Here is a 12,836-nt window from a genome sequence, read left to right as displayed (position 1 = left end):
GTGCCGAGTCTCCAGCTTCCGAGAGTGGGCGCTCAACATCTGTTCGCCTCCCTCAGCTGCTGGCAACTTTCTCCTGTCTCTGATTTTTGGGACTTGAGAATAAAACTGGGGGTGGAGGACCTAGAACAATCTCTTCCCCCCACCTGGGGCTCCCACCCCACAAAATAGATCCATTTCTTCTGTGTTCCCCCCCACCACCGTTGGCCTGCATCCGGGGCTCTCTGAATGCCTCAGCATGCACCACTACCTACACACAGGCAGGCTTTGCTCAGCCAAACACTGGGAAGCTAAAAATAGTCCTGCCCCCTCTGGCCCTGTAATTGGAGGCGGGACAGCTGGTTTCGATAAGCGGGAGAGCTCTGTGCTCTGGCCCGCTGCCGCCTGCTTTCATTGAACACAGATTGCCTCGGTGGCAACAGCCCCATTGCCAGCTCTCCCTTTTCCTGCTGGCTTGGAGTGGGTTGCGCTCTGCGCTGAGCCTGGGGGCGCCTCCAAGAGCAGGGACCTGGGGTCTGGCTGAGCCTCTTCCCCACTGGCTGGTCACGTTGGATCTGCCTGATTTCCTCGGGCTCGTGAGCCCTTCTTTCTCCCAGAGACCTTCCTGCCGACCCTAGAACATTCCTTCTTGTTTGATGGTTCATTCCTTCAGGTGTTCAAGAAATGATTATTGAGGCCTACTGTGCTTTAGACCCTCCTGTAGGTGCCCGGGGGTGGGGCTGTGAATAAGGTCGACAAAAATCCCTGTCAGCGCGGAGAGGACTTTCTGGTGGGGCAGATGGCTGATAAACACATATATAATTCTGTAGCAGGACAGTTCCAGACAAGGATAAGTGCTCAAAAGGAAGCAAAACCGAGAGATGTGAGGATTGTGTGGAGCTGCTTTTGGTGAGAAGGGAGGATTTAACATGAGGAGCTAGGGGAGAGCGTTTCCAGGCAGAGGGAACAGCAAGTGCAAAGGCCCCGAGGTAGGTAGGAGTCTGATCTTTTTCAAGAAGCAGAAGATGGTGGGTGTGGCTGAAACATAAGAAGTGAAAGGTATAGGAGATGAGATCCGTGAGGACGGCGGTTCATGTGGGGCATTGTCATCATGGGCAGAGTTTGGATCTTTTTCTGAGGGCAAGGGGGAAGCCCACTAGAGAGTTTGACTAGGAGAATGACATGATCTGATCACCATGAGCTCTCTTGACTCTCCACAGTCATCTTTCTGGGCTCTTATTTCTTCCTGCCTGCTTGTTTCTTTGTTCCTTCTGCTCATCCGTCCATGTTGCCATCCATCATCCGTTTCCCACACCCATCTGCCCAGGTCTCTCTTCACTTAGTGTCTACCCATCCCCACCATGCTCCCCTCCACCCACTTGCCCACTGGTCTTTCCAGCTACCTACTCATTTGTTTATCAGGTCATCCATTCATCTACTCACTTCCTATTCATTTACTTCCTCACTCATGTGTCCATCCATCCATCCATCCATTCATCCATCCTCCCTTCTTCTCTCCTTCCCTCTTATCCATCCATCCATCCATCCATGCACCCATCCAGTGCACCTGAGTCGGGGCCTGGGGTTTGGTCACACCCACCCCTCTGCCATTGGTCCTGGGGAAAAGCACAAGGTCTCAGCACAACCCCTGGGGCTGTGGGCTCCCAAGCTTTGCTTTCCTGTGGGACGTTCTAACTCTTCTTCACAGGAGTGGGTGGGGCCAAGCCAGTTTAGTGCTGGGCCCTGTGTTCCCAAGACCGGGGAGGTTCTCTCAACTGCATCTTATGTTCCTGGCAGTGAGTTTGTTGCCTGGCTTCTGGAAATTGGTGAAATCAGCAAGACCGAAGAAGGAGTCAACTTGGGCCAGGCCCTGTTGGAGAACGGTATAATCCACCATGGTGAGTGGGGGCTGGGCTCGGGCGGGCCTGGGGTGGGGAGGCACAGGTCAGACCTCAGACCGGGCACAGTGTAGCCTCAGGAAGCGGATGCCCTTATAAATCTGCTCACAGGGCCGGAAAGCCCTGCACTCACCTGGGACACCAGCAAAGCAGGGACGCCTCGAGAAGTCCCTTCAAAAAGGGCAAGAGCCATTGATGTTTTAGCCATTGAGCCAGTATTTATCAAGCGCCTGTTACGTGGCAGGCACCGCGCACACAGCAGAGAACAGGCCAGATGAAGACGCGTTCGCGGGCCGGTGTTCTAGTCAGAGCGGGAAGGTAATAAACCAAAGCAGTACAAGCAGTGTATCCAGGTGGCGATCAGTGCTGGGTCGGGGGAGAGAGAGCAAGGGGGTGGTGGGCAGTTTTGAATAGGGGTTGGAAGGCCTCTCTGAGAAGGTGTCCTGAGCGAGCGAGGGGCCGGGTAGCACTGGGGTTCTGGGCCGAGGGAACAGCAGGTGCAGAGTCCCCAGCAGGAGAGTGATTCCCGCGTCCTGGGAGCCGCCAGGCCAGTGTGGGCGCTGCCAGGAGACGTGGTGGGCGGGCACGGGGCGGGGCCTAGTGTGGAGGGGGTGGGGTCTGGGACCTCCCCAGGGATCGTGGGGTCTTCGGCTTTTGCCGGGAGCGAGATGGGAAGCTGCTGCCGAGTGCGGAGGGGACGGAAGGCCTGCCGAGACTCAGACTTGCACGGGATCTCTCTGGCCGCCACGTGGGCAGCTGCCCACCGAGGGGCCGCGATGTTCCAGGCGGGAGATGACAGTGGCTTGGAGCAGGGTGGGGTGTGGAGTCAGACTGTGAATGTTTTGAAGGCAGAGCCTCCGGGATCTGCTAATGGGCCCACGGTGGGGAGGGACGGAAAGCAGCAGCAAGGGCGCCCCAAGGCCATCGTATAGAGAGGGTTTCATAAATCCTGGTTGTGTGGTCTCACACCCCAGCACACCCCAACACATGCTTTGGCGACCTAGCACTGAGGAGGTGCTGGGCCAGATGGGTCCCCAGGCAGGCTGGGTCAGGGCATTTCTGGGCCTCGCGCGAGACCTGCAGGTGCCCCGGTCCCAAGTGGCAGGGCTCAGCGGGGCCCCAAGCGGAGGAGGGGGACCTGGTGTCCGCAGAGGAGTGAGGGCAGAGGGGTTTGGCAAAATTGCTTGTGGCCCAGAGCCTGGTCGAGTGCAGGGTGATGATGGGCGGGGGTGGGTGGTGGGCCCAGCCTCACTGGCCCCCTGGGTCCCTCCAGTGTCTGACAAGCACCAGTTCAAGAACGAGCAGGTGATGTACCGCTTCCGTTATGATGACGGCACCTACAAGGCCCGGAGTGAGCTGGAGGACATCATGTCTAAGGTAGGGACGCCGCCCGACCCCACGGCCACTGCAGAGCAGGCCTGCACCCCAGTGGCCTGTGCTCTTCGCCCTCCGCCACCTCCCTGCTCTGTCCCGGGAGCCATCTCTCCCAGCAGCCCGGATTTGGAGGCTCCTGAAGGATGTGGCCTGACCCCAGACTCCCCCTCTTTCTCTTCCAGGGTGTGAGGCTTTACTGCCGCCTCCACAGCCTCTACACCCCCGTGATCAAGTAAGTTACTCTTTCCCCGCTCCAGTTTCACCTCTGCCTCTTTTCAGCTGTGTGGCCTTGGGCTGGTAACTTAACCTCTCTGAGCCCCAGTTGCCTTCTCCATCAAATGGGGCTAATAATCACATCTACCTTCCATGTTTGTCCTTAGGGTTAAGTGAGTCAGTCTGTGAGAGACTCTGCAGGGTGGTGGTGAAGGGTATCCATTCTGGAGCCAGTTTGAGTCTCAGCTGCTAGTTACCAGCTGCGTGGCTTTGGGCAGAGTTACTTAGCCTCCTGGTGCCTCAACATTTTCCTCTGTGGAATGGGGATGATGATAATAAGATCCACCTTAGGGCCTTTGTGCTTGCTGTTCTCTCTACCTGGAATGCTCTTCCCGTACCTCTCTGCATATTTACTCCCTTACCTTTATTCCCGTACCTCTCTGCATATTTACTTCCTTCAAATGTCTCCAAATCAGAGGGACCTTCCCTGCCCACCTGTCTAAAGCATCTCCATCTGGTATGCACTATCCTCCTTACTTCACTTCGGCTTTCTTCTTCTTCTTTTTTTTTTTTTTTTTTTTAAAGATTTTATTTATTTATTTGAGACAGAATGAGAGAGAGAGAGAGAGCACATGAGAGGGGGGAGGGTCAGAGGGAGAAGCAGGCTCCCCGCCGAGCAGGGAGCCCGATGCGGGACTCGATCCAGGGACTCCAGGATCATGACCTGAGCCGAAGGCAGTCGCTTAACCAACTGAGCCACCCAGGTGCCCACTTCGGCTTTCTTCTTAAAACTTGTTAGTGGTTGACATACTACGTATTTATTTTTTATTGATATGCTGTCTTTCTTCCCCACTGAACTGTAAACTCACCAAGGGCAGGGATTTTGCTCGCTGCTATGTCCCCAGACCCTTGGCCAGCACCTAGAGCAGTGCTGTCCTGTAGCCCTTTCTACACTGATGGCCGTGCTCTTTGTGGGGTCAAGGACAGTAGCCGTGAGTCACGTGTGGCTTTCAAGCCTTTGAGATGGAGGAATGTGATTTTAAGTTTGATTTAATATTCACTGATGGAAAAATGGGTACATATTGGAGAGCGCAGGGCAGAGTAGCCCTCAGTGAGTGTTTGTCACGTGAATGTTGAAAGGTAACCTCTTTGACCTCTGATTCTTCATCTGTGAAATGGGCATAAGAATAGCTCACGCCTCTTGGGTTGCTATGAGGATTAAATTTGAATGATGCCTGGCACATAGCAAGGGCTGTATAAATGCCAGCCATTGGTTATCTTCTTTATTATTGAAGCTCATGGTTGTGGATGAAGGGACAGAGAGGGTGACCTAATTCTTACCAGCTGCAGATTCCTCTGTCCCTTGTCCTGACAGCTCTTGCCCACTCTTTTTTTTTTTTTTTAAAGATTTTATTTATTTATTTGACAGAGAGAGACACAGAGAGAGAGGGAACACAAGCAGGGGGAGTGGGAGAGGGAGAAGCAGGCTTCCCGCCGAGCAGGGAGCCCGATGCGGGGCTCGATCCCTGGACCCTGGGATTGTGACCTGAGCCGAAGGCAGATGCTTAACGACTGAGCCACCCAGGCGCCCCACTCTTGTCCACTCTTAGAGGAGTGGAGGGGGTTCCAGCATTTGCTGGCCTCGTCGGGGGTCAGGCCCTGGGAACCCCTCGCATCTGTAGACCTGCCTCTGCCTTCTCAGTCTGGCCCGGCCCTCGAGAGAAGGACCGCCTGGTCAGCCCGCAGAGAAGGAAGTGGCAGGGGCCAGCACTTAGTGCGCACATGGCCTGCCCGGCTCCCCAGTTCCGAAAAGTCTGAGAGAAGAAACTCCCCAGCCAGACTTGATCATCAGCCTCAGCACGGCTGGCCACATAAACTCCTGTTTGCCAGCTTCCAAGCCTGAGAAATGGTTGCAGTCTGACTGCAAGGTTAGCGCGACCCTTTGTTCCAGGACTCGGGGAATTTAGATGCCGCCCGCGTCCGAGCATGTGCCTGGGGAGAGACCCGGGTCCCTGATTCCCACGCCTGTGCTCCCCGATGTGCTCACGTGCACTCCCTCCCCCCGCAGAGACCGCGATTACCACCTGAAGACGTACAAGTCCGTGCTGCCCGGGAGCAAGCTGGTGGACTGGCTGCTGGCTCAGGTGAGCTCTCCCCCGGCCGCGTCTGAGCAGCCTGCTCGTTCTGCCCGGCACCCAGGAGCTGACCGGGCTGTGGGCCTTGAAGTTTCTTTAAACAGTTTTTTCTCTAGTTTTTACTCGTGTAAAATACACGTCACACTTAACTGTTGTAAACACTGTTCAGCATGCAGTTCATGGCATGACATCCCCTGACATCGCTGGGCAGCCATCCCCACCCTTCCCCTCCAGAGCTCTTTTCATCTTGCAGAACCGAAACCCCGTCCCTGGTCAACACCAGCTCCCCACTCGCCCCTCCCTGCAGCCCCTCGCAACCTCACTTCTGCTTTCTGTCTCTAGGCCCTTGGCCGCGCCAGGTACCCTGCATGAGCGGGAATCACACAGCCTTTGTCCTTCTGTGGCTGGCTGATGGTGCTCAGCATCCTGTCCTCAGGGCCATCCATGTGGTGGCCTGGGTCAGAATTGCCTTCCTTTGCGAGGCTGAGTAGTAACAGTCCGTTGCATGGATCGCCCATGTTTTATTTATCTGTTATTTAATATTATCCGTCTATTAGTTTCTACTTAATGGATGCTTGGGTTGCTGCCACCTCGAGGCTTCCAGTTAAAACTGGGACAGTCCCGGGTGAGCTGGGACAAGTCGGTCTCATGCTAAAGCACCAGACTGGAGCCTCCACGGGGAGCTTGCCAAGTTATTCCTTTCAATAAGTTGCCAGGGGGCAGGGGCTGGGCAGAGGCTTGGGAAGTCCAAGCATCGGTTGGTTTTGCTACAGCTTCCTAAAGGTGTGTGCTCCCCTGCGATGCTGTGGAAACTTTTGGCAGCCTGCCTCCAATACTTCTTGGCTCTTGCTCCCAGGGTTCTTCCTCTGGGCCAGGCCCTGGCTGGGTTTTGTGCATTACCGCGTTGAGCCCTCCAACCCATTTATAGACAGGGGGACTGGGACCCAGAGAGACCAAGCACTTGGTTCAAGGGTACACAGCCCCGTAGTGGCAAAGCTGGGATTGGGATGGGCCTGTCTCACCCCGCTTGTACCTCGGTTCTGCGAACTTTTCAGGGAGCTCACAAGAATGTTCATTTGTAGTCTGTAAAAAGAATGTATTGGCTCCAGAGACGAGGAGACAACTGTGAAATCAAAATGGATAAATGTTTAAACGTTTACAGAGTGCAGCTTTATGTCAGCCTCCTTAATTGTTAAATTTAGCATTCATAAAAACCTCGTTCCATTTGAAAACAATTTGCTGGCGGGATTTTTCTCATGTCACACAATTCCTGATGATTGCCTAGAAATCGTAGCCAATCTGTAAAGTAAATGTTTCTTGGCGCCAAATAACTTCAAAAGCAGGTTTAGAAAAATCCTTGAAAAAAAATTTTGCAGGCCAAAACAGCATATTTAATGTAGGATGTGGGTGTATTTTAATATGTTTGCTGTGGTGTGGGATGCTAAGACCTGGGAGGTCTTGAAACAGCCCCGGATTTGAATTCAGTTTTGCACAGCTGGAAAGCACAGAGCGCTAATCAATGAACGACACTACCCTCCCCTTAGGATCCAGTGAAACCAGCCCGGAGCATGTTTTATTTATAGCCAGGCCGACGTGGGTCAGATCCCAGCTCTGTGTCTTCCTAGCGGATTTTGGACAAGCCTCTTAGCCTCTCTGTGCCTCACTTTCCACAAGTGAAGCTAAAACAGTACCCTCCCCGTTAGATTATTTTGAAGGTTCAGTGAGTTAATCATGTAAAGTTAATCATGTAAAGTGGCACCTGGCACAGAGTAATTGCTCAGTAAATGCGACTATTATTTTAATTCCTCATCTCCTGCACAAAGGATTCAAGGTGGCTCCAAATTACATGCAGTATGGAAGGCTGAAAAACCTGCAGAGGGGTTTGGGGGTGCAGGGACAGTAAGATCAGGAAACAGCCAGCTTGTGGCAGGGGGAGAGCTGATCCCCGGAGGCCCATCTCCTGAGTGTGCTGCCGCAGGTGAGGGTGACACGGAGTGATTTCTTCTGTGGTTTAGGTTCTTCGCTTGGAGCCCAGACATGCCTGGGTTCAGGCTCTCGGAAACGGCTGCTTCTCCCCACCTTGGCCCTTTCTGTGGCCTCGTGTTTCCCGAGCTCCGCTGGTGTGTGTGGGTTTCAAAGCATGATGTGGACTCTGCCCTAAGTGGTGAATCTCAGGCCTGAGTTGGGAGTGAGGTGGGTCCCCGAGATGGTGAGACGCCAGTGGGTCTGAGAAATGTCTGGAGATGGGGCACACAGGATGCGCTGCTGTGGGGTCGGATGGAAAGCAAGGACGCGTCCTGGGGCCGTGGTGCCCTGGGAGGCAGGAAGTACCCTTTACAGTGATGAGAAGACAGCGGAGGAACCCCCGGGTGCCTGGGAAATCAAGAGTTCTCCTCTGGCGCGGGAAGGTGCTGCCTTTGGGGTGCCCGCTGGCCTTCCCAGTGGGTGGGTGGAGGACGGGGCAGCATCGGCATGCCTGGCGCTCCGGGGGCGTCTGCACTGCAGACGCTCTGTTCCTCATCAGCTTCGGCAGTATTTAAATGAGCAGAGTCAGGAGAGGGTGTAGAGCAATTCAGCAAGAGGGCTTGTTAGCTCCTCCCTTTCTTTCTTTGAGCACCTACTGTGTACCAGGCACTGTTTTAGGTTCTGAGGACACAGCAGTGACTAAGACAAAAGTCCCTGCCCTCGTGGGTCTTGAATTCTGGTGAGGGCTGGGGAGGCAGTTGATAAATAAGAACAAGAAGTAAAATACATCTGTCCTATGTTAGCTGATGGTAGGTGCCAGCACGGTGCTTGGGGTAGAGCGTGCGGGAGCCGCGGGGCCGCATTTACCCTTCACATGGGTGGGGGTGGTGCAGTTTTCACAGGGGTCCGTGAAGGCTGTCTTGAGTAGGGACATTTGAGCAGAGACCTAAGGAAGGTGGGGAGTGAGCTGGGGGGATGTGTGGGGTGCAGCCTTCTCTGGGGGGACAGCAAGTTGGAGGCTCCAAGTGGGGTGAGCTGAGGGCAGTGGGAGGTTTGACCAAGAGCTAGGGGTGCTGAGGAAAGCTGGTCTGTGGCCAGTCTCATGGCGTCTTGTGGGCTCTGGGGAGGGCTCGGGCCCCTTCAGGACTCTGAGCACAGAGGGGACAGCACTGACTTAGGTGGGATAAGATCCCTCTGTGGAGAACAGGCTGTAGGGGGACGGGGTCGGCAGAAGGGAGCCTGGGGAGGAGGCAACTTCAGAACTCTAGGCAGGAAAACAGGGTGCCTGGGAACTGGGTGACTGTGGGGAAGGTGGGAGACATGGTCAGATTCTGGAGTTTTTGGAGGTAGACCTAACAGAGTTTGTTGATGGGTGGATAGGGTGTGGGAGGTGAGACACAGAGATGTGTCTCCAAGACCCCAAGGTGCTTGGCTTGAGGCTGAGCTGGGGAGACTCAGGACTGCATCCTGGAGCTCTCTGACAAGGAGGAGAACCAGCTCCCCGCCCCCCCCCCCCCCCCCCGGCCCCAAGCATCTCATCACAAGTGGAGGCAGAAGGATGGTGGAATGAAGGTGGCAGCTGACCGTCCATGTGCCTGTCACTTCGGCAGACCTGCCATAGCTTGGCCTGGTCTGAGGACACAGGGAAGCTAACTGGAGCTGACGCAGGAGGATGACTTCCATGAGATGGGCTGGAAGACAGCTGGTGTATGGCTCTGGGAAAGGGGCAGGAGGGTGTGCGTGTGGGCCGCTGTTGGGGAGAGGTTGGTGATGAGGATATGTCCTTGAGGACTGGTTATGGTGAGCTTTGATTTCAAGAGTTATTCCCCCCTTGTGACTTAGCACGGAATTCAAGAAGGAAATATATACTTGTGTAGCCTGGGAGGGTAATTTTGCTTTGAATGCATCTTCATTTTGAACTTCTAGATCATTCTGGTCCTTGGAACAAAATGTTCATTGAAACCCACTGGATCAGCTAGAAATGCTTTTGGCCACATATAATAGGGAAATTTGACTTACACAGTAAAGACCTTTTTCTCTCATGTAATTAGGCATCCCCAGTTCACGGTCCTAGAGCTCAACAATGCCGTTTACACCTGGGCTCTTCCCATCTTTCTGTTTTGCTATCTTCTTGCCAGTTGCCCTATAGTCATAAGATGGTTGCCATGGCTCCAGGCATCACATCTATGTAGACCTGTGGCCAAAGGCAGGCAACAGGAGTAGTTGGAGAGAGCTTTCTCGCTCTGTTTGCAGGAGGAAACTTCCCCCAGTCCCCTTCTCTCCCCAGTGGTCTTCCCCTTGAGTCTCATTGGCCAGATGGGTCCCACATGTACCCCTAAACCACTCCCTGGGGGACAAGGACAGGGATTGATGAGAGTGGCTTAGAATTTCTCAGAATTCATTCTTTGAGGCTGGGGGAGGGCCCCCCTACCCACTACTTGGACGAGTCAGAGTTACCTTTTTAACTCTGAGGGTAAGGGGGTGATTAGCCCTTCCGTAGACAAGCGGTGTTCTGTGTCTGTTCTGATCCTCTCTGTGCACTCTCTCATTTACTCCCCACAACAACCTGAGGAAAACGCAGTTATTATTCCTGTCTTACTGATGAGGAAACTGAGGCCTCAGGACACACGGACACGTGGCATTCCTGTAAGATTGCGTGTGGGGGGCTGTCATGATGCCTTGACAGGAGTAAATAATAATAATAGTAGTACTAGCCCTCTGTGTTGATTACAGCCTACACTGTGGGGTCTGAGCAGGGAGCACCACTCAGGGGTGGCAGAAGCCTTGGAGAATGAAGGGCAGGGGCACCTGGGTGGCTCAGTCGGTTAAGCATCTGCCTTCAGCTCAAGTCATGATCCCGGGGTCCTGGGATCGAGTCCCGCGTTGGGCTCCCTGCTCGGTGGGGGTAGCCTGCTTCTCCCTCTGCCTCTTCCCTCTGCCTCTTCCCTCTGCTTGTGCTCTCTGTCTCTGTCTCAGTCTCCCTCAAATAAATAAGTAAAATCTTAAAAAAAAAAAAAGAAAATGAAGGGCAAAATCTGGGAATAAAAAATAACAAGCGAGGAGGTGAAGCTCGGAGAGTTTAAGGGCTTGCCCACGGTCACAGCCAGGGCCCTGCAGGGATGTGAGCCTGGGGAACCAGGTCCAGAGTTTTCTTTCCACACTTCTCTGCTCCGTGGGTTTTGGTCTGTGCTGCCCGGGTTTGAGGATGCCCCAAGCAGCGGCCGTCAGATGGAGGGCAGCGGGTCGGTGAGCTAGGGGGCCGAGGGGGCAGGGACGGGCCAGGAGCCGGGAGGGGGAGGCACGGGGGTGCCGGCTCCTGTGCTGGCACCGCAGAAATGTGGCCGGAGTGCCCGCCACATTGACACCCCCCCCCCCCCCGATCAGGCAGATGGTTTTCAGCACGGAGGGGCAGGGGGCCAGGCTGGTGGCTCGAGGCACCGGCAGAGGAAACAAAGCATCCATGGGGACATGACAGGAGCCCTGGCCCCAACCCGGCAACTAACCTGTCCTCTTAGAGCCTCCCCTTAGACCCTAACGTGCTGGTGGGGGGAAGGGTCTGGCGCTGAAAGGACTCCTTTCTCACGGTGTAACCTAGGGCAAGTGCAAGCCCACCTGTGCCCCGGTCTCTTTGTCTGTTAAATGGGATTAAGGAGAGTGACTGCCTCTGGGTTGACCCTCAAGACCGAGTGAGATCGTGCAGTGCCCGGCACGCTGCGGGTGAGTGAGAGGCATCCTTGGACGTTGTCCTGGGGTTTCCCAAGTCACGGGCAAGGAGCCTTCCGCAGCCCTGTGTCTGTTACCCCCTGGAGTGTTCCATCGCCCGGCCCAGCTCGGTCTCTGCCGCTGGCATCCCAGGTGCTTCTCGATAGAGATGTGTTGTGGCTCCCTGAGTGCTAGATGCCGTGGGGAGATGGGTAGCCTTGACGGGCACCACTTCTGCCCATGTGGAGCTGATGTTCTAGTGAGAAACGGACCTTAAACCATACTCACTTATCTGGAGGAACCCAAGGACAGGTAATAGTTGGTGCTGATTCTCCTGAGAGCAGTGGCGCGAAGGGGTGAGTTTGTTTCAGACCGTGACAGGTGCAGCACTGCTATCCTACAAGGTCATGAATGTAACGGGATGAACATTGGCTGAGAGGATGCACAGGGGTGAGGGGTGGGGGACTACTTTAGGGTGTCCTCTGAGGAGCTGACTTGGGCACTGAGACCTAAAAAGCCAGGACAGGGCATTCCAGGGGGAGAAAGAGCAAGTGCAAAGGCCCTGAGGTGGGGGCACGTGGTTTGTGGAAGGACTGGCAAGGAGGCCAGTGTGGCTGGAGCCCCAGCACGGGGGCTAGCAGGCGGGTGGGGGAGACAAGGGGAGCGTGGCGATGCAGTGGCACAGGGCTGTGTGTGCCCATGGCTTCCTCCGGGAGGGGGGAAAACGGTGATCTGAGGTTTTCCCACAACTTGGCGGGATGTGGGGTAGGGGGCTTACTTTTCAGGTGTCCAGGGTCGGCGTATTCCACGGTTAACTTGAGAATCCTGCTGTTGTTCTAACTTTAGGAACCTCCCTGTGGGTCACCCCAGGGCCCTGTGGGCAGGGGGGCAGGGATGGGCTGGGAGCCCGGACTGTGAGTGCCTCAGAAAGCCAGGTGGGCTCCAGACGCTTGCCGCGGCCTCCCAGGCTGCAGAGCGGGGGCCTGCTCGCCACCTGGGCCCCAGCTGTGCCTCCCCTGCTGTCCCCGCGCAGCTGGAGGGTGGCCGCTCCGGATGCAGCCTCTCTCATGGACGGCCACCTCCCCTGGCGGGGCTCCGTGCTCACAGCCCTCTGGCCGCTGGCCTGGGGTCCCACAGGAGAGATTTGTCTTCCTCGAGTCGGCCGATGCGTGAAATCCCGAGGCCAGTGGCTGTGCCAGGCCCCGTGCTCTGAGTCTCCGCCGCAGCCTCGGCGGGCTGAGTCCTGCAGCCCCTTGGCATCTGTTTCTCCTTTAGCTGGGCAGTTCCCTCCCTGGCCCCTCGGCTGCTGGCGGAGGGGCTGGGGGACAGTCGAGGCGACTGCCTGTCAAAACAGCTTCTCACTTTGGGAGTCCTTTAAATGAGGCTGTCGGGCCCTGTGGCCATCTGAGTGTAGTTGAAGCTCACTGACCTGTGGCCACAAGCTCCTGCAGGAGTTGGCCCCTGCTGACAGCACCTTTCTTCAATCGCCAGATATTTATTGAGTACCTGCTGTATGCCAGGCCTGAGTTCTAAGCCCTTGGGATTCCGCGGGGAGCACAGCAGATCAAACTCC

General features: G+C 55.4%; 1 protein-coding gene across 1 annotated transcript in view; it reads left to right on the top strand.

Annotated features, from left to right (window-relative positions):
• Positions 1-12,836, top strand: part of PREX1 (phosphatidylinositol-3,4,5-trisphosphate dependent Rac exchange factor 1) — a 175,966-nt gene that overhangs the window by 120,058 nt on the left and 43,072 nt on the right. Inside the window, exons 11-14 of the mRNA XM_036099072.2 lie at positions 1,774-1,874; positions 3,148-3,251; positions 3,431-3,480; positions 5,530-5,605. Coding sequence (XP_035954965.1) covers positions 1,774-1,874; positions 3,148-3,251; positions 3,431-3,480; positions 5,530-5,605 — 331 coding nt within the window. The remainder of the gene's footprint in view (positions 1-1,773; positions 1,875-3,147; positions 3,252-3,430; positions 3,481-5,529; positions 5,606-12,836) is intronic.

Source organism: Halichoerus grypus, chromosome 10 (genome assembly GCF_964656455.1).
Source record: "Halichoerus grypus chromosome 10, mHalGry1.hap1.1, whole genome shotgun sequence".
Lineage (NCBI taxonomy): Eukaryota > Metazoa > Chordata > Mammalia > Carnivora > Phocidae > Halichoerus > Halichoerus grypus.
The sequence above is the reverse complement of the archived record's forward strand: the minus strand, read 5'-3'. Positions and strand labels throughout refer to the sequence as shown.